This window comes from Lampetra fluviatilis, chromosome 2 (genome assembly GCF_964198595.1).
Source record: "Lampetra fluviatilis chromosome 2, kcLamFluv1.1, whole genome shotgun sequence".
NCBI classification, from domain to species: domain Eukaryota; kingdom Metazoa; phylum Chordata; class Hyperoartia; order Petromyzontiformes; family Petromyzontidae; genus Lampetra; species Lampetra fluviatilis.
The window spans coordinates 3,278,565-3,298,441 of NC_136276.1; the positions used below are offsets into that span (position 1 = coordinate 3,278,565).

Below are 19,877 nucleotides of genomic sequence, written 5' to 3' on the forward strand. Positions count from 1 at the left end.
CCGGAAAATATTTGATTTCACACTTGCCGCTTGTGCACAAGTCTGTCTGGTCACGAATGCCACTTTCCCAAACAGCCTATTCTATGTTCATCGTAAAGGTTTTTGGGTAGATCGCGTGATTAATTATTAATGTGTCGTCAAACCACCTCCACCCGACATAGCCGATTCGTAAGTTGTATAACAAATTGCCACATTTTGTTCACGTGGCAAACCTTACTAATTGTCGGTTTCTGAGAGGGGGGAGGTGGGTTAACGATAGATTTATATTTCAGAATCCGAATCTTTATTTAGGCTGGAGGAATCCGATGAGCAATGAAGCTCTTTTTGCACAGATACCCAGTCGTTACGCGATCTAGCCCAACGTCCTTTATTACGAATAATATTGGTCACGGAAGCCTACGTGTTCAAGTCTATTCAAGGCTATATACTGGTTGTGTTTTCGCTACGTTGTCCCCACCTGAAGACAGACGTTTGCGTTGTGGGCAAAACGTCGTGAGAATTGTATTTTATTATGTTTTATTTTTATTATTTTATTATTTCCTTTCTACGTGACTTTACCGAAAGAACCAAGAAGATGAATCCCTGCAGTCACGAAAGCTTTAAATCGAAATTTAATTTAGTTGTTTTCATTTATTAAAATTTTTACCTACGTGACTTTGCCGAAAAAACCAAAGAGTATGCATCCTTGCAGTCACTAAAACTTCAAATCTATAAATATATACTGGTTCTCTGTGGTGTCCTGTGTGTGCACATGAATGAGTCGATAGGCACATGCATGCATGTTCGTGGTTGTGCTCGTGCATGCATTACCAGTCTTCAGCCAGGAGAGGGATCCCGCGTCTCAAGGTGGTCAATTGAGGCACACAAAAAATGTAAATATACAGGGTGATCCTTTTAAAGATACCCAACGGATTCTAATAACCCCTATTACTTTCATATTCTTAGGTTTTTTCGGTAAAGTCACGTGCGTAAAAATTTTTAATTAAAATTAATAAAAGTAACATAAAAATAAAAATCACGACGTTTCGGAGGCAACACAAGCTTCCGTCTTCAGGTGGAACCGTCACAGCACGCTTGCTGTATCAAGTAAAACTTTACTTTTTATTTTACTTTTCATTTTAATTTTTTACCTACGTGACTTTACCGAAAAAACCTAAGAATATGAATACTTGCAGTCACGAAAGCTTCAAATCTATAACATATTACTTTCGTCTCAACAGGTGATTAGATACTGTATTGCGAACGTGATGACTTCAGTATATTCGAGGCGAGAGCGATAAACGATGTAACAGGTGTGTTGAGATCGGTGGCAGACATGGAGAGGCTTGCAAGTAAAATATTGTTTTGCCGATAATGTAGTCCCTAATATTTTAGTGGGGTATCGATGAATGGATCACTGTGTATTACACAAGTACTGCTGAAATATGCGTGTGAGTATTTTGTTAGTTGATTTGTTCATGCATTTAATCCCTCATGCACATTTTAATCGTGTCCCTCGTGTGTGTGTGCATACAACATCAAACATTCAGGATGTAGTATGTTGAACTTCTTTAGCACCGTATGTAGCCAACCCTGCTAATCGCAGGTGGGGAACCTCCCACACCATATTTTTCAAGCTCTTAGCGATCCAATGTTATATTTAGAAAAGTATTACATCTACAATTATTTGCCATAGAACATACTAATGTTATCTTAGCACTCACAAGGTTGAATGCACCTGTGCATCTTGAAAAAACAAGTAAAGCATTCCATGGTATACCCAGGTAAGGGGCCGTCCATAAATGACGCCACGCACCTAGTGGGGGGGGGGGGGGGCGTCAGACATTTGTGACGATGTGTGACGAGGGGGGGGGGGGGTTGAGAAATGTGACATCACATCAAAATGTGCAACTTTAAATAAATATAGACAACACGTTCTACTTAATTAAATAGACTTTTTGATAAATATTTTCTCCTACAACATTAGAGTGCAGCGGCACATTAATTACACGTTATAATGACAATAGTTTAAAGCGATTTGAAGCATGTTTTATTTTGGGGGGGGGGGGGGGGCAGAGCTTTGTGACGTCATATTTGGGGGGGTCAAAAATCGTCCAAAATCGCGTGACATCATTTATGGAGGGCCCCTAAGGGGAAGAATGAACGTGACCAGCAGCAACAATTAACATTTATATAGCGTCAACGTTTTGTTCATATTGCTAAATATGAACAAAACATCAATCAATATTTATTGATCTAACGGCGCACTTTGATGACGCAGAATGCAAGCAACTGGAGCTAAAGAGGCAATTCAGAAGGAGCAAAAAAATATATATCAAAACCATTCTTTTCAAAAAATGCCACGATCCCTCTGCTACGTTTAGCTCGTGGCAATCACAATGCCGTGTGCAGAATATGTACCAGAACGCTGGTGTCAAATTGAGATGGAAAGCATCCTGGAATCCCCGTTACGTTCCGTTGCTGAAGACACCTGGCACATACTTAATTTCGAGCTTTCGTGACTGCAGGAATTACTCTTTGGTTCTTTCGGTAAAGTCACATATAAAGAGAAAACAATAAATTAAATACTAGCATACGACGTTTCGATTGCAACACAAGCAATCATCATCAGGTATAAATGAAATAGAAACACAAATCTAGTATACTTAGAAATGTAATGTAATACAACAGAGAGTCGGATAACATAACAGTCAACACCCTACGTAATCAACCAGGCATCGACACAGTGGTTTCTCTGTGTGCCTATGTTTGTCTCTCTCTATGTATCTCTGTGATATCTGTCTCAACGTATATGTCACACCTGATGATGATTGCTTGTGTTGCAGTCGAAACGTCGTGAGAATTTTTTGTTTTATATTTTTATTATTTTATTGTTTCCCTTCTACGTGACTTTACCAAAAGAACCAAGAATATAATGGTTTTATTGTTTAAGTTTTTTGTTTTTCATTTATAACAAATCTTTGTTAAGTAGCTCGATAAAGTTTTGATGAGTACATCTTGGAAATGTTTGATTTTGGCACTGCAATTATCAATTGAAAAAAAAGTTCTGCAAAAAATGGCTTTAAATTGTCTTCAAGAAGACCTCCATGTAGTTGCAACTAATTGCAGGGATGCACTCACTTGTGTCTTTCCAGTTGTGTATCTCCAACAATGACTCTTCTTTGTTCGATGCACTTGTTGTACACGTAGATAGAATGACGACCGCTTGTGTTGCGATCGAAACGTCGTGATATTTTTAATCACTTTATGTTTTATTTCTATCTATGTGACTTTACCGAAAGAATCATATAATATTTCGTTCCTGCAGTCACGAAAGTTTTAAGTCAAAATTTGTTGCACATGGCTTTGCTTTTACTAATTGTCACTGTAGCTTAACTTTGCAACCTTCTTTGTGAAGTGATCCAGATGTTTCCTGTAGTTCATTTTCAAGTACAATGACATACGGAAAGACTTTGCCATCATCATAAAACGAAATAATCTAAAATAAATAAAGATGATAATGCTTTTGTATGAATGCATTTTAGTCTTAGTATCTGCTTGCCGAAAACCTTCAATGTTTTTCCTTCTTCAGCATGTCGCTACTTTATTTTTTTTAGATCACCACACATTGTGCAATTGTCTAACGCGATAAGTCCCATTGAAGAAGGGTTATTGTCCTGACATGTGAACTCATTGCATAGCTTTCATTTCTCAGGCACCGTTTGTTAATGACCGTGATATAATCTAGGATTTAAGCTTTCGTCACTGCAGAAATTATACTCATTGTTTTTGTTCGGTAAAGTCACGTATGTAGAAATAAAATACAATTTAAACAAATAAAACCAGGTGATGATGAGCGCTTGTGTTGCGTTCTAAACGTCGTGATGATGAAACGTCGTGATGATGAGCGCTTGTGTTGCGTTGGAGACGTCGTGATTTATTTTAATTAAATTTATTTAAATTTTATTTTATTTATACATTCGTGACTTTACCGAAAAAACCAATGAGTATGACTGTGATATATTTTCAACCCGTGAACGAGATGGTTGCGCAACCGCATAAAGACAACAGCGTGTTAGCACATTGTGAGCAAGTGGCACTCCCGTAATGCCGTGGCTTCTGTAAGGAGCCCCGAGCAGAGCTCCTTATGGCCTCATTAGCTCCTTGGGGGGCTGTGGCAAGGGGCGGGCCTTGGAACTGACTTGGCTTGTCCTTTTCATTAAGCGTCCATTTATTAAAGTGCTGCATGCACACTTTTGCCCTCGTGTCCCTGCCTCCCGCTATATCCGTGGGGAAAGTTGGACGTCGGGGATGGGAGCAGAGCTCACAGCTTCACGTCTCCTCGGTATTTACTTTCACAAGCCGCTGGAATATGGGACTTGGGGGAGGGGTTGGCGGGGAGAGAAGTGAGGATGGTCGGCTCAGACCGGGGGGGGAATGGCGAACGGGTGATGGTTTGCATTGAAGCACAACAAGAGCTCACAAATCCCAATTAAATTGAACCATTTGAGAGCCCATTATGATACACCATCTAGGTCGCAAAGATCATGAGGAACAAGCCTATCTTAAAGACAAAAGGTCTCATTACATTATAATAAATCATAAACTACAATCTGCATAGTTCTAAATTTTTCTCAGAGCATTTCTAAAAGTTGCAGCCAATTTTAAGTGAATGTCATGTGACTTTAAACAAATTAATTGGAAATTGGGTTGACTGTACCTGCCAACTCTGATGTATACATACATATAAACGTTTACTTCATATAGGTTAGTTTCATGCCATCGTGGCCATTAGTTTTTTGCATGAGGCACTTACTGAAATGTGCTGTAAATGTGATATGGCGTGGATCTGTTAAAATCTTGTAGGAAATCTAGTTGAAACTGCGTAAAAATAGGTGTCTGATCTAAACATGTGCTTTTCTGAGTAGCTGACCTGTGTGTTGTCTTAATAACTCTCTACCTCACCTGTTTGCTTCCTCTCGGATTCTTTCATCTCACTGCAACTTCATTGAGTCGAGCTGCACCAGCTTTTCGCCAGTGAATCGCCCGAATTCTTATCACCCTTGCGACACTTGGCATTCAACTCATTTTGCCCATTGCGTATATATTTATTTTCACGTGAAATGTGCAAGGGACCTGGGTCATGTATGAATGCCTTGCATAGTTTACAAGCTGACAAGTGTGCGTGCCTCCTCGGAGTGGCAGTGTTTACAGCTTTTAAGGAGCCAGGCTCAGCTGCAGGGACCCTTGGGTTATAGCCACTTAGTCTGTCCCGCAGGACCAATTAAACCAGATTGTTTTGGTTTCCACCTTCAATCTCACCCTCCCAATGTAACATTTCAATTTCGCTACAGCATGTACTGGAACACACGTGATGCTACCTTTTTTAGAGGATGCAGGCTTCAGGACATATCATGGAGGGCCTTTTATTTCCACCACAATACCTCGCCTCTCTGCTTTTCTCAAAAAAACACCCCATGACAGCCTTGTATTTCAGCACACTGTTCGGTGAGGCCTGTCATTATTGAATCTGAATTAACGCATGCTCCCAGACAGCCTGATTGCCTCTGTACAACCCAATCAATTACGATAAATTGCTTGAAATATTCTTCTGCCTCTTTAATTAAATTTTCTTTATATAATACATGGTCAGGTCAGAATGGAATGCCATGCTAATATTTTTTTACAAAGAAGACTCAGAAAGCAATGTAGTGAAGGAAAAAACAATTGTGTACATTTTTACCACGTTTAGTAGTGGATTGCTTTAGAATTGGTGACTTAATTCTCTGGCACCAGTATGTAATGGCCTAATTTGATTAATGGTGTCACGGCGTCTTGAATTTCCACATCAGGAATTTGCTGGCGTAGTACCTCGTACCGTTATTGGGTGAGTTGAACTGTCTACACCATGTGAATTAGCTCAGAGGCAAGCAGAGCGATCCACAAAGCCAGACTTTTTGGCGAAAATGAACAGTGAGCGAGATCATGGAGAAACTAAAAACAATTTTGCGTGGCGTGTGTCCATGTGGTGACATTTTTCACGTTATCAGTTGCAAAGCTGCAATTATATGAACTATGTTATGAATAATAGACTAAACATGAGCGCAATTGCAAAATGTACAAGCGAAACATTCAAATGCTGCCAAGTGAACTGAAGAAAATGTTTCATCATGTAAACATTCGCATTATTGCTCCTACGTGAGCTGAAGAAGCCAAACTGGGCACTTTATCCCTCGTGTTTACTTGAGCACCTCAAGTGCTCCCTCCTTCTCTCTTCATCAATTCGCCCGCCAACCACGAATACGTGAGGAGGTCGTGCTCATTACACACAAATTGCTTGCCACAATGAACCACAATACCATAAACCATCACGCGAATTCCGGTCATCCTCGCAGCAGCGGAGGCTTTTGGCTGCTGGCCGTAGAACAAAAACATCGCGCACTTTCAAATGCGCTTTTGCGGCCGTCTGGAACACTCTTGCTTCCGATATTAAGAAATCACTGGAGGAGCTATGCACTGTTAAATCTAAATTGAAAACTCATTTCTTAAAAATTGCTCTTTGTGTTTAGTTTGTTGTCCTTCGATGAGCACGGTTGGCTACGTACGGTGAGAAAAAGTTCAACGTACAACCAACAATTTGAAAATCCATGCCAACCCTCCAACCCACCTCTCCCTCAACAACCATACCTTCAGCGACCATCCTCCTTGTGTTTAACGAGAGCCCAGCAACCCACACTCCGCCCTCTGTGCAGGGAATGCAGGGCAGCTGGTCTGACCGCTGGCCGATGTAGCGTAACCCCGGTTCCTCTCTCCACTCGTCTCCCTTTATAGCCGTGCCACTTATTGAGAAACTGTACATCATTTTCTGCTCTTTGTAATTATATTGCCTTCCCTTTCCCCATGCTGCCGCCTCGGTCTTGTAGCTGGAGGGAGCTCAGGACCGGTGTAGGTGATTTGACGTGGAGGCGAATCGATGCGATTTCGGACCGCACTGAGCGCGAGGGACTGGGGTGCAAGTGCTGTTATTCTCACAGCCTCTTGCAGCATGCACGACCAGAGGCGTGTGCATGTGGGGTGAATTGTGGTCGATGCTTTGTCGTGGCCATAGTGACTTTGTTATAATCGGCAAATGCATTTAAAAAGTCATCACCATCATTAACACTTTTCTTAAAACATAGAAACATCCATGAGGCCAATGTTACTTTCAATGGTCTTCATTTACAGCAGATATATTGACTGACTTACGGTTGGCGTGTGCATGCCTATATTTAAATATTTTTTTAACAAACCACTCACCTGCATCATTATTCCCTCCCTTACTCAAGCACACGCTAAATAATAAAGATGATGAGGGTGGTGAGTTTGCTTTGATTGTGTGTGCGCTCCACTGCTTCTGCACTCCCTGCATGTGTGGCACGTTTGAATTTGTTTTAAAACATGTTCAATAATACATGAAATCATCATTAATAATAATTGTATTATATAATTAAACGAAAAACTCAAAGAATATAATTAAACGATTTATACGAACAGTTCATTCATTAACAGAATGGTTATTATATTCTTAGGTTTTTTCGGTAAAGTCACGTAGGTAAAACATCAAAATTAATGAAAATAAAATAAAATAAAAACAAAAATCACGACGTTTCGGAGGCAACACAAGTCTCCGTCATCAGGTGGGACCGTCACAGCCGAATTAGCTGCATCAAGTGAAAGAATGGTTATTTTTTTAGTTTTGTTTGTTTTATTCAAGCAATTCGTTTGGCATAGTCGATTTGGAGAATTGTTACAGTCAGTGGCCTGTAGCCCACATCACACGGCATCTCAAGCTCTCGTCCTAAGCGGTGCATTACCACGAATGGCAGTTGCCGTGTCTTACGAGTGTTCTACTTTCTCAGTGCGGACATCATTAATGGCGCGAGAAACTTCATATTCAAGTTGTTTTTTGTTGTTGTCCTTCGTTCATGTACAGTTTAGAGGGAAATCAAAATAGATGTCATTTGCGGGCAAAACAATCGATCCAGACACCAGCGAAACGTCGCAACTCAAATTGTAAATGTTTTGGGTTTACTCTCCAACACACTGGTGTGCTGAATTAATAACTTATTGACACGTCTTGTTTAAGTCAGAAACATTACTGATTGGCCGTGTCTGGTGGTGGTGGGTTAACGATGCATGTATATGTATGCGATCTAACCCACATTATTTTTTTTATTATGGATAATATTGGTCACGAAAGCCTCCGTGTCAAAGCGATCCAGGCAGCCTGAGCTGAGGGGTCCAAAGTTGTCCTCTGCCAGGTAGTGTTTCTCTGCTGTCAGCAAGAGGATTTCCGGTGGCCGAAAAATGCGTAAACGTAAACATAGCTACATATCGATTTAAAGCTTTCGTGACTGCAGGGATTCATCTTCTTGGTTCTTTCGGTAAAGTCACGTAGAAGGGAAGTAATAAAATAATAAAAATAAAACATAATAAAATAAATAATTCTTCCCTTCTACGTGACTTTACCGAAAGAACCAAGAAGATAGCTACATAGATCGTTTTGTGCACGCAAACGTATGTGGGTTAGGGAGTGCGGTCTCTGTTCAAAGGGCCCTTTGTGTTCTCCTGACCCTGGTCACCCGTCCTGCCTGTGCCCTCTCTGTCTACTTAGCGCTGCGGAACATTAACACAACCGGCCCCAGGGAGAGTGGTGTTCACTGTGATTTCATTGCCAGGACTGGATACTCGGCGGGACACTTCAGATGCTCGCCCACCGGTTTTCACATTGACACTCGACCGTGACTGCAACGGCCTGCACATCATCGTGCGCACAACGTGACACGCACGTCGTTACGCCGCTGCTCTTGCGTAAATTCCATTCGCAATCTCGCGCGCGGTCCTACGGTGCGGTCCCGATTTCATGCGCATTCACACGCATGATCCCCAAACTCGGTCTGACGGACAATTGCAAGTTCTCACGGACAATGCCACGTGTAGTTTCATGAGAAATCCCACACCTAATTCCACTGACAATCGTCAATTCCACTCACACCATCCTATGTACAATTTCACACAAACATCTCACGTCTCATAATATACTAAAATACAACCCTTTGTCAATCCACTACTGGATGAAGCCCTTTCCACGTTGGTCACGTGAGCTATTTGTACATACTTCACCATGCCTGTCCATGCGCGTGGTGAAGAGGGAGCAGGCCCAGGACCGAATCAGAAATCACGGCATCACTAGGAATCAAATGCACCACTGTGCCACCACTCTACATCATGATAAACTAAAAACTAAACTTTTTTTTATTTTACTAGGTAAGGGTCACTGACCTATATAGCTCTTTTTCAGAAGCGACTTGGCCACAAATGATAACTCAACGAAGTGGCTTATCACGTAGAAGTGTTTTGCAGCCAAATTCCCTGAAATGCGTGTTTGTAATTGTGGAGGAAAAAAACCGGAGGACCCAGTGAAAATTCCACGCGACGAAACTCCAAATATACAATCGTCAGGGTCAGGATCGAACCCACAACCTCTTGTATACCAGGCGAACTCCTTAACATCACGCCAACGTGGTACCCGTAATCCCATGTACAGTCCAATATACAATTCTACTCACGAACCCCATACCCAGTCCCATACACGACTCCACGCGTAATCTAAAATACAATCCTATATCTTCTTGGTTCTTTCGGTAAAGTCACGTAGAAGGGAAATAATAAAATAATAAAAATAAAACATAATAAAATACAATTCTCACGACGTTTCGGCCACAACGCAAGCAGCTGACCTGTTCTTTACCTGAGGACGGCTGCTTGCATTGTGGCCGAAACGTCGTGAGAATTGTATTTTATTATGTTTATTCTTATTATTTTATTATTTCCCTTCTATGTGACTTTACCGAAAGAACCAAGAAGATGAATCCCTGCAGTCACGAAAGCTTTACATCGAAATTTACAATCCTATAGTTAATGCCACGCACAATTCCGCATGTAATCCCACATTCAATCCCATGTGCAATCTCGTGCACAAATTCACATACAATCCCGAACACAGTCCCATGCCCAATTCACCCGCTATAATCTGCAAAACCTTGGCTAAGTGCCTACTTCCCCCTTGGGATGCCGGGTTCCTTTGCAAGTCACCCTGTGGTCAGAATCCGGAATACTTTTCCTTGTTTTGTACACACACACACCTACCACCGTGGGGATGCAGCCTTCACATTCTTGTGGCATTCCGCCACGTGGCGCCACCAGGGACCCTGTGGTAAAAAGAGGATTTTTTTTTCACGTATTGCCCATTACAACGTTTACAACAAATTTTTTTTTGTAAGTCTGGAGAAATTATACACAAACAAGGGCTCTTTTGTTCCGTGTCCCGGCACCACCAAAGGCTGCGCGGCATGGGAAGAGGGGGTGGAAGTGTTATGCTTGTGCGTGTGCTTCAGTTCTTGTGTGCATGCGTCTATTAACTTAATGGTGTGGATGTAAGCGTACGTGCACGTGTTTGTGTGTGGAGGGGTATGTGGGGAGTGGTGATGCAGCGGTTAGGGCGCCGTGCTACGAACCCAGTGACCCGAGTTCGATCCCCGCTTGCGGCCAAAAACAACGGTGACGATGATCTGATCCGGTACTGGCCCTCCCCTAGGTCGACTAAGCCTCAAATGGGTTCCTCGTGTGATGTGTAAACATCGCCACCAGACAGACATAGGCAGCCAGGCATGGTCGTTGCCACCTACCTTCATAGGTGCTCGTTGACAGCACTTTCCACAGCAGTCTGTTGAGGCTATACGGAACACATTTGTATTTGTGTGTTTTCCTCCACTCGTATATGAACACTGCAGTGCAGCGGCGAGCATACGCCACTGCAGTACCATGAACACCCTTAATGCAGTCCTCCACTAAGGTTTGATTTAGCTTAAATTTAATAAACTATGTAGGGGTGTAGTCGGGGAATTGGGGGGGTGAGTAGAGGTAGCCTGTTACGAGTGACACGACCGCCTTCTGTGGTGTCCTGGCTACAATAGGGAAGTTCATGTACACACGTGCAGATGAACGTTACCTCTGTATGTAGGTGTGTGAGGAGTAGTGGCAAGTTGGCACAGTAGGAGGTACAGCTGGTGCATCTACTAGTCATTTCAGTCAGACAACGCATGGCACCTGGGTCTGCCGCCTGACCTCCTGTCAGCGAGCCTTCGACACTTCACGTGGCCTCGAAGTGCACCTGGCCTGGCACAGGCGACGTGGTGACGTCACCGTAACTTGGTCGCGAATTGCGGATATTGGTGTTGGTTAGTAGTGGCACAATGGTTCATGAACTCTGCTATGAACCCTGTGATTCAAGTACGACTTCCGACCATATCAGTGGCGAGTCATATCGTAACCTGTCCAAGGGCTCCCATTGATTGGCTCGGCATTAAATAAGTAGCTGGTGTTGTGCATAAACATCAGCACTGGGGAGACAAAGGCAGCCGGATATGGTGCTTGTCACATCACCCGGTGGTGTGTTATGTCAGCTGTGAGAGATAATGCCAATCAGCAATTGCCCCAACAATCTATTTGTCTTCACGTGTGCATGCTGTGTGTGCTTGTATTCGCCCACGTGTGTTTGTGTCTAAATGTCTACCACCTGCTGTGCCAGACATTTGGTATCAAGGGACCCCACAGTCCATTCTTCCCATCTCTTTCTCAAAATCCTTGTCCAAACAGCACAGGTGCAGACACCAATTCCAGAGTGAGTGCTAAATTCCACGTGTTTATTGTGCTTCTGCCTAAATTTAAACGAAAATGTCAACAAAATGTTTTTTTCTTGCCAAAAGTAGCTCATTCTTTTGCAGAGTTTATGTTGGCATTTTACTGCTCAGATAGACACGTGGTCGCAAAGGCAGTTGTGGCTTAGTGAAACGGGGCCGTGTACGATGACGTCTCTATGAATTCCGAATGCAATAAATGAGTGAAGGAGATGGGACATGTAGAGCATGCGGCAGATAGGATCAGAGAGAGACAGCCTGTCAAACGTGATGGTAGTTGTAAAATATACAATGGGTGAAGTGGACACCATGGATGTAGAGTGTATTGAAACACATGGCATAGGCAAGTTCAAATTAAAAAACGTTGATAATAATCATTGTACATCGCATTGTGTTTATAGTGGCGTCAATTCCCTGATATGGCGTCTGTGTGTTTTCCATGAATCGTGTGTTCAACAAAATACTTTTGGGGAAAAAAAATACAATGAGAGGCCAGGAGAGTGGCTGTTGTCCTTCCCCCCGCATCTTCGATTAGCATGGTTGGCTACGTACGGTGTGAAAGAAGTTCAACATACATACTAAAGAGACATACAATAAACAGAAGAGAATGAGAAATGTCACTAATAAAATAGCTACATTAGAGATATACTACTAATGGGGCTGAGAGAATCAGTGAGAGCAGCATGGCCCCAGCGGTGGTATGGGGGGGAGAGAAAGGGGCTGTAAAGGCCAAGGTAAGGAAGCAGATTAAAATGACAAAAGCGAGGTGGGGATCAGAGATGGAAGTGGGAGAAATTATTGAGATGAGAGAGCAGAGCAAAGGATGTGGGGGCGAGGGGGGGTGAGACGGGTGACGACAGAAACAGACATTTAGAAAGAAAACAATTTTCAACATCTGTTAATGACTCATCAAAGGAAATCCTTAACGGTATAAACAGCAGACTCGAGTATGTGCGGGAGAGTGTATGTGTGCGCACGCGCGCGCGTGCACTTGTTTATCTGTCAGTGTTTATCTGTGTGTGGGTGTGCCATATTAGCTTATGAGAGCCCTTTGAAACAAAACAGATCCCTGGTCTGGTAATGGATCACGCAGGTCCACGTAGTGACGCACGGGCCCAGTGGGGGTCACTCCTTGGCACTCCCTTCTGATATCCATCATGAGCACAACTCCTATATCTCCGTTAGGGTCAATGGATTTGAGTGGCTCGTACAGTGAGATACACCTCAGTTCCGGTCACGCATGACACAACACACTTTTGGCTTTAGCACATGTAGAGTGGCACTGTCAATGTATAGCGATGCAGCCGCTGATAAATCCATGCCTGAAATCCAGCGGTTTGGAGGCAGGGGTTAGGAGTGTGGAAAATAGACGTACGGATCTGTCTGTGCGGACCTTTGTTTTACCCTGGATATGTTTGGTTATTCTCCAGGTGTTCATATTTAGCAAAATAAGCCTTAAAAAGGAATTGACCAAACATGCCAATGCAGGACCATTCGAAAAAAAATTCCTGAGATTTAATGAGGCTTTCTTGGATAAATGAAATTAAAATTTCAGTCAGAAATAAAATTTTGTTCATGATAATAAATATTAGCAGACTTGAGATGCACAACTCTGGAATGAAATTATTTCAATTTAGTTATATGACAGCAATAGAGACTCAATTATACAGCTACAAAATTGTTACAAATAATAAGGGTAAAAACACTTTGCAACAGTAATAGTGATGGTTTTTTTTAGGCAAAGTCAGGTTCGAGGGAAATTTAACACGTAATTTTTTTTCATAGCCAATATTATGATTCATACTTGTTTTTTGGGTTAGGCCATGTAATGTAATGTTACATAGCCTAACCCACCATAAAATCAACAATGAATGGGGGACGTTTGTTGTAAAACAGAACTTTCAAAGCATGTACAGACTCACATTAATTTTCGTTATTTATGGTTCTGAGGGAGCGGTGCTGCATTGCGTTATGAACCTTGGCGACCTTATTTCCATTACCGGCCATGGCTAATGTGTACTGACCAGTGTGGTGAAGTATGGTCAAACAATCCCCATGACTGACACGGTGTGGGCAGGCCTTCATCCAACAGTCGATTGAACATAGGCTGTAAATTATTACATTTATTATGCTTTTTTAAATACATCCATAACAAAATCCACTTCAATAATAACTAACTAAATACTTTACAGGGCGTGTCACTTTAGGCTCGTGCAAACAATGTTTGTTTAGGATCCTAAGCGCGACACTTTTAACCCAGTCAGGATGGTGGTCCTCTGGATAAACTTGTCCCCGACATAGCAACATGGAATGTACACCTTGGGGTAGAGCTACCAATGAAGATATGAGTCCTGCTACTTTAATATATCACTTGCCCATTTCCAAAATTCGTGGGACGTTAAATCTGCCATATGGTGCTTTGTGTATCATTTTTGTGGCTTTGGCCCTCTTTGTTATTTCTCCCTTGATGGGTTCCTCCTCTTCGGCTGGCAGAAAGAATGTTATTTCATGCGTCCATTCTAGGAACACCTCAATGGAGAGCCCTCATGATGGTGGTTGTGTTTCGGGAGACTTTTGAGAAGCTGGGAGCCAGGGTGGCTCTGATGGCCATGAGGTTGTTTTTTTTACTACCGAGAAAGATGTGTATGTACGGGTAAAATATTTATAGAGCATGGCAAGGTGGGGGTGGACATCCAGGGAAAAACTAAAAAAAAAGTTGGAGCTCATTGTGAGACAGAGGTTCAGCATTTCAAGCAAAGCCACGCTGGTGGTGGTGGTGGCGTCAGACCGAACTTGCAGACAGGAAGTGGGAGGCCCTCTGCACGCAGCCACACCCCACCCCCAGCCATCCAGCCAGCCACCCACCCACACTCAGGCTCGAGGGGAGAGGGGTGGGAGGGGTGGGTGGCTCGTGGTTTATTTGGTCAATCATTATACCGCGGGGGTTTAGACGAGGAGGAGAAGGGAGAGCAAGAGACAGACGGGCGGGCGGGCAGACGGGCAAAGAGCATGCGTCTGCAGGTGTGTGCACATGTGTGAGTGCGGGCGTGTGTGAAAGGTATGGTGAAGTCTAAGTAGTAGATTGTCGCACAAGAGCACTTTGCTCACCCGTTGACGTTTGCATCTTGTTTGAGAAAATGTGTATACGAGTGAGCAAGTATGTAGGTACGTATGACTCTTTACGCGTGCATGAGATGTGCGTATGTGCGTGCGTGTACGTGCGACTTTTCTTCTTATAAGTGCAAGTTAACGGGTTTCTGCATGTGTACGTATTCGTGAGCACGTGCGTGCAAGCGAATTTTTTTTTCTCGGCAGCGACCATGTGTCATACATTCACAGGAATGTGCGCGCGCGCGTGTGTGTGTGTGCACAACGCTCAATCTGCGTGTTCAAATTTATGTTCTTGAATTAAAAATAAATCTGGGTGCTGGAGCATTGTGTGATGATCGCGAGTCGCTATGCGACCCGCGCGTGCTGATATTCCACCGAGACAACGCGTGTCAAATTGGGGCTGGCGTGATTGTCACAAATTTTTTTTGCCGTAATGAGACGACGGCTCGATTTGCTACCCCACCCACTACGCTTGGGCCATAGCATGGCCACAGATTATCTCATTAAAATTCCTCTTGATTCAAATATACCCTCGTTTCACTCTTAAGTTTATCCGTGCATTTCCACGCGCTTCTATTTGTCACCATCCCGGTACATCTGGTCATAGTTCCCCCCGTCTGTATAAATGTGTAACCCTCTGGCCGCATTAATCAGATACAAATTCTTGACATTGTACATAGATCCATAGAAGCGTTGATATTTTCAAATAGTATTGAAGTAAAACTAACTTACACGCGAGGAATCTTCAACGCTGACATTTGCTTAATAACACAACCTCAGTGATGCTCCAATACTTAAGCATGTACACTTAATCTCACCCTAATACACACACATAAACTTCTGTCCACATAACCATGGGACTTGTGCCAGGATAGGTGCGCATTGAGACCATGCATAAATATATATGCACACACTCACACAACCATGACCACTTCAATGCATATGCAAGGTAAAACGATGCGTCGATTCATCGATCAATATAAACAACAAATTATGGTCGTCTGCAACGTTGTACAAGGTATCGATGTTAAAATTGAATTTGCAACCCTGAATCGTGACAATTCGTTGAACCGACGGGGGTGTGTAAGTAGTTTTATACCTATCATGGCATACAATTCTGATCAAAGACAACAATTCACCGTATAGCATTTAAAAGACTGTTCGGGCAAGTGCTGTTAGCAAGCACCTCTTTCGTCCAGCACAGCACATGAGGGGGTGGGTCGCCAGCACAACACCCGGCCGCCTTTGTCTCCCCAATGCGAATGTTTGCAAACTGTACCAGCTACTAATTTAGGGCCGAGTCGACCTAGGGTTGTCCCAGGACCGGTTCAGATATTCATCACTGACGTTGGCTGCGAGCGGGAATCAAACTTGGGATTCGTCAAGCAGGGTGCAAATCACGACACTTTTGCTCCCCACACAAATCCTTGACCATGCTGACACACACGCACACACACGCGCACAAAACAATTGTCCCCCATATCAATTGTTTCCACTTTACCCCATCCCCATCATCTAACTTTCTTTCCCTCCCAAACTCCATGGACATCTACCCAACTTGTCCTCCCCGGCACTCTCTCTCTCTCTTTCGCACGCCGGTTGCCGCTTCCACTCACTCACTTTCTCTCACCTCGCACCCATTTACGCCTTCCGAATGTTCGTGAGCACCCGTTTCGCTCTCCCTCGCACACTCGCCAGCGTGGGACGGGTGCTGCGCCCCAATCTCCCGAGGCGTGACACGCTGCAGCTGGGCAGGCACACCCTGAGACGGCCGCCACTCGGCTGTGCTTTCTTCTTCTTCCCAATTTCACGACGCCGAATGCGTCGCCGTTCCGATGATGGGTATCCGTGGCCACGTGAGAGGGGAGCACTTGAACCTGGCCATCTATAGAACTTTGCTGGGAACCTGCGCAGTTCCACAGGGATACGCGTTGCTCTGCCTAGTCGCTGGGTACTGTGAAAAAGAGGTACCCTCTTGACTTGGGGGGTATCTACAGTTATACACTTGGTCAGATATACAATGCGCAATGATAGTAACTAGCGCGCTTGGTCTTTGTGCCATTCTCATAGCTAAATGCTATCGCGAATGCACGATGTTTCACAGACGGGTATGGTCTGCCAGTAGGGGGTGATGTTGCTATGTAATTTTATCCAATTGGATGATCAGGTCATTTTCGAGTAACCTTGCAAGTTTGACAACTTTGGACCGTGACGCCAAGTAACACATAACCAGATATTTTGTCAAACGACATCATGGGATCTTGAATGTCCACCGTGAAGCAGAATTTGGCAAAGTTTTTTTTTTGCTTAATGCACCCAAACCGTGTAAATCAGGTGACGCAGATGCACGGCCACTCGGGCACCTCACCAAGCACATCCAATCAGCGGTGCCTGCGTGAGCGTCTGACTTGTGCGTGGTGGCAGAAGCAGCGTGGAATGAATTAGGCTTGTCAAGGCGCCCAGCTTATATATATGCTCCAAGCTCGTGTGCTGTTTCATTCAGACGCTGTCGCCTCGACAGACCTGGATTTCACCTGAGGACGGCTGCTTGCGTTGTGGCGAAACGTCGTGAGAATTATTTTATTATGTTTTATTTTTTATTATTTTATTACTTCCCTTCTACGTGACTTTACCGAAAGAACCAAGAAGATGAATCCCTGCAGTCACGAAAGCTTTAAATCGAAATTTGTCTAAACAGTTCAGAGATTAATAGCAACCACAGCGGCCGTTACCAATGGGACCTCCACAGCAACTTTGTGACTGCCTGCAGAACATTTCCTTTCTGAGCCCAAGTGTTTGTTTCGCAACCGTCCGTGTATTGAGGCTATCTTGCCAGGGACGCCATACAGGGACAACATCATAACAATTGCTCCATCTTTGGAGGTAAACGCTTGCTTAAAGTCCATCATCTTTACAGCCACTGTTTTCTGGAATTCTAAACATTTCCCCCATCATTTGTCGCGGGGGTAAATATCATGTCTTCGCAAATCCCTTCAAGATCTTCCCCATTATATTGTCATCAATAGAATCCCCTGGCAGTGCTAAAATGTGCAATTAAACTCTTGGTTGCATTGCTAATTTTACGTAAAATAAATGACAAGCCCATTGTCATTTATCGCTGGATGAAATCCATGCAATGCATTGTCTGTTATGGGGGGTTGTTTTACAGCACTTCACCGTCATGGTCAGTGCGGGTTGGTGAAGCGGGGGCCCTGAACTGGTTCAGATCTCACTCGCCACTGATGTTAATCATGGCTGGGAAATTAACCCAGGTCACTGGATTCACAGCATATACAAAATTAATGGAAACACTTTAGTTGATAACATGACTCAAACCTATATATCCAGCCCAAAGGTTGTGAGTTCAAACACTTCTCCATAGGGCGTTGACTGATTCCAGGATTACTCCAGCATACAAATAACACGAGGCCCAATTTTTGAGAAGTAAACTGTTCTTTTGAGATGCTGGTTGCTATAATATAAATGTGTAATTTACACTACGAGCTCAGGGCCTCAAACATATATGAATGTGCAGGACAATGCTCATTTGAATAAGGGGACACATTTGCATGTTGATAATAGATTAACTGATTAATGCATTAGAGTCCATATTCGTTACACGGTGTTCTGAATCCTGATGATTTAGCTACACAGTTACCACCCCCCCCCCCCCAATGTACGAGCTTTCTCCAGATATTCTGCTTTAACCCCACATGCAAAATTACTCAAGCACGATTAGGCCAAACTTATTATTGAGCGCGACTTCACTTTAACAAAAGAACATAAGAAAGGTTACAAACGAGAGAGGGCCATTCAGTCCGTTTGGCTCGTTGGGTTGTCATCAGCAGATCAATTCTAGAATCTCATGGAGGTGTATCTTGGATCTGTGAGCAGACTGTTGCAGACTCTCACCACACTTTGCATCGTAAAAAAATCAATCAGCTACCTTAAGCCTCCGTTGTGAACTTTCCTGCATGCAGGTTTCCACCCATGGCCTCTGGTTCTCTTCTCTGTGTTGAGCTGAAAGTAGTCATCTGGATAACCTTATTATTTATTATTTTGTTGACATGTAATAAGTCCCTACGTAATCTTATCTGTACAAGACTATGATGACACACAGGTGTTTAGGAAGTTTACAATGCAATTTGTAACCACATCAGACAGTGGTATACTTATGGGGGGTACACGTGCATCTTGGGAGCAGGTAAAAGCATTTATTGGGGTGTTTTCTTTTCTAATTCTATATCATTTTTCTTGGTTCTTTTGGTAACGTCACGTTGAAGGGAAGTAATAAAATACTAAAAATAAAACATAATAAAATATTTTTATTATTTTATTACTTCCCTTCTACGTGACTTTACCGAAAGAACCAAGAAGATGAATCCCTGCAGTCACGAAAGCTTTAAATCGAAATTTAATTCTACATCAATTATGCCACCAATGGCAGTTACATTTCAGCTCCAAGCGACCAGGAACTCCTAACGAATTAGCAGAGCAGTCCAGTTATGATAGAACCATCATTTGATACGTGCGTTAATTCATCATTATTTAGGCTCTGTCGTTTTCCCTTCGGACTGCAGTTTGTAAGCATGCAGACGAATGTGTGTTTTATTATGTATTCATATATACATCCTCAGATATGGTTATCACCAAATTAAGTACTATGAGCAAATTTAAAGATGGCATATTTGTTGTGACTATCACATCAGTGGCTCGGATAACATTGTCTTGCTACAAGTCAAAGATGAAAGTGATTTCCTGCTCAAATGAGCATTGGGGCAATGCTTATCTGTTGAAACCACTAAACCAGTGATGGGAATCTACGTGCCTATGGCTGGGGCAAGTATGTCCATAGGACGAAGACTGCTGAATGACCCACTAAATGGCACTGACTGTATCAACCACCAGAGGAAATGGTGGGGTAAGTCAACCCCAAACCAGGAATTGAAAGAACGTGGGTATCATAAATATTGGCTTAATACTCGTGCTTGGATCTTTGTCCTTTAAGAACCCACTCAGAAGTGTTTTCAGTAGCATTCTTAGATGGGG

General features: G+C 43.2%; 1 protein-coding gene across 8 annotated transcripts in view; it reads left to right on the top strand.

Moving 5' to 3' along the window:
* LOC144939678 (tensin-1-like) overlaps window positions 1-19,877 on the top strand; it is a 122,148-nt gene that overhangs the window by 14,929 nt on the left and 87,342 nt on the right. For 2 of the 8 annotated variants that reach the window (XM_078866723.1, XM_078866724.1), the window contains exon 1: window positions 14,668-14,738. The exons of 5 other annotated variants lie outside the window; for them this stretch is intronic. In XM_078866723.1, the coding sequence (XP_078722849.1) occupies window positions 14,727-14,738 (12 nt within the window). In that variant the 5' untranslated portion in view covers window positions 14,668-14,726. Of the gene's footprint in view, window positions 1-14,667; window positions 14,739-19,877 lie in introns of those variants that run through there. One more of the 8 variants, XM_078866722.1, reaches the window with a different exon arrangement.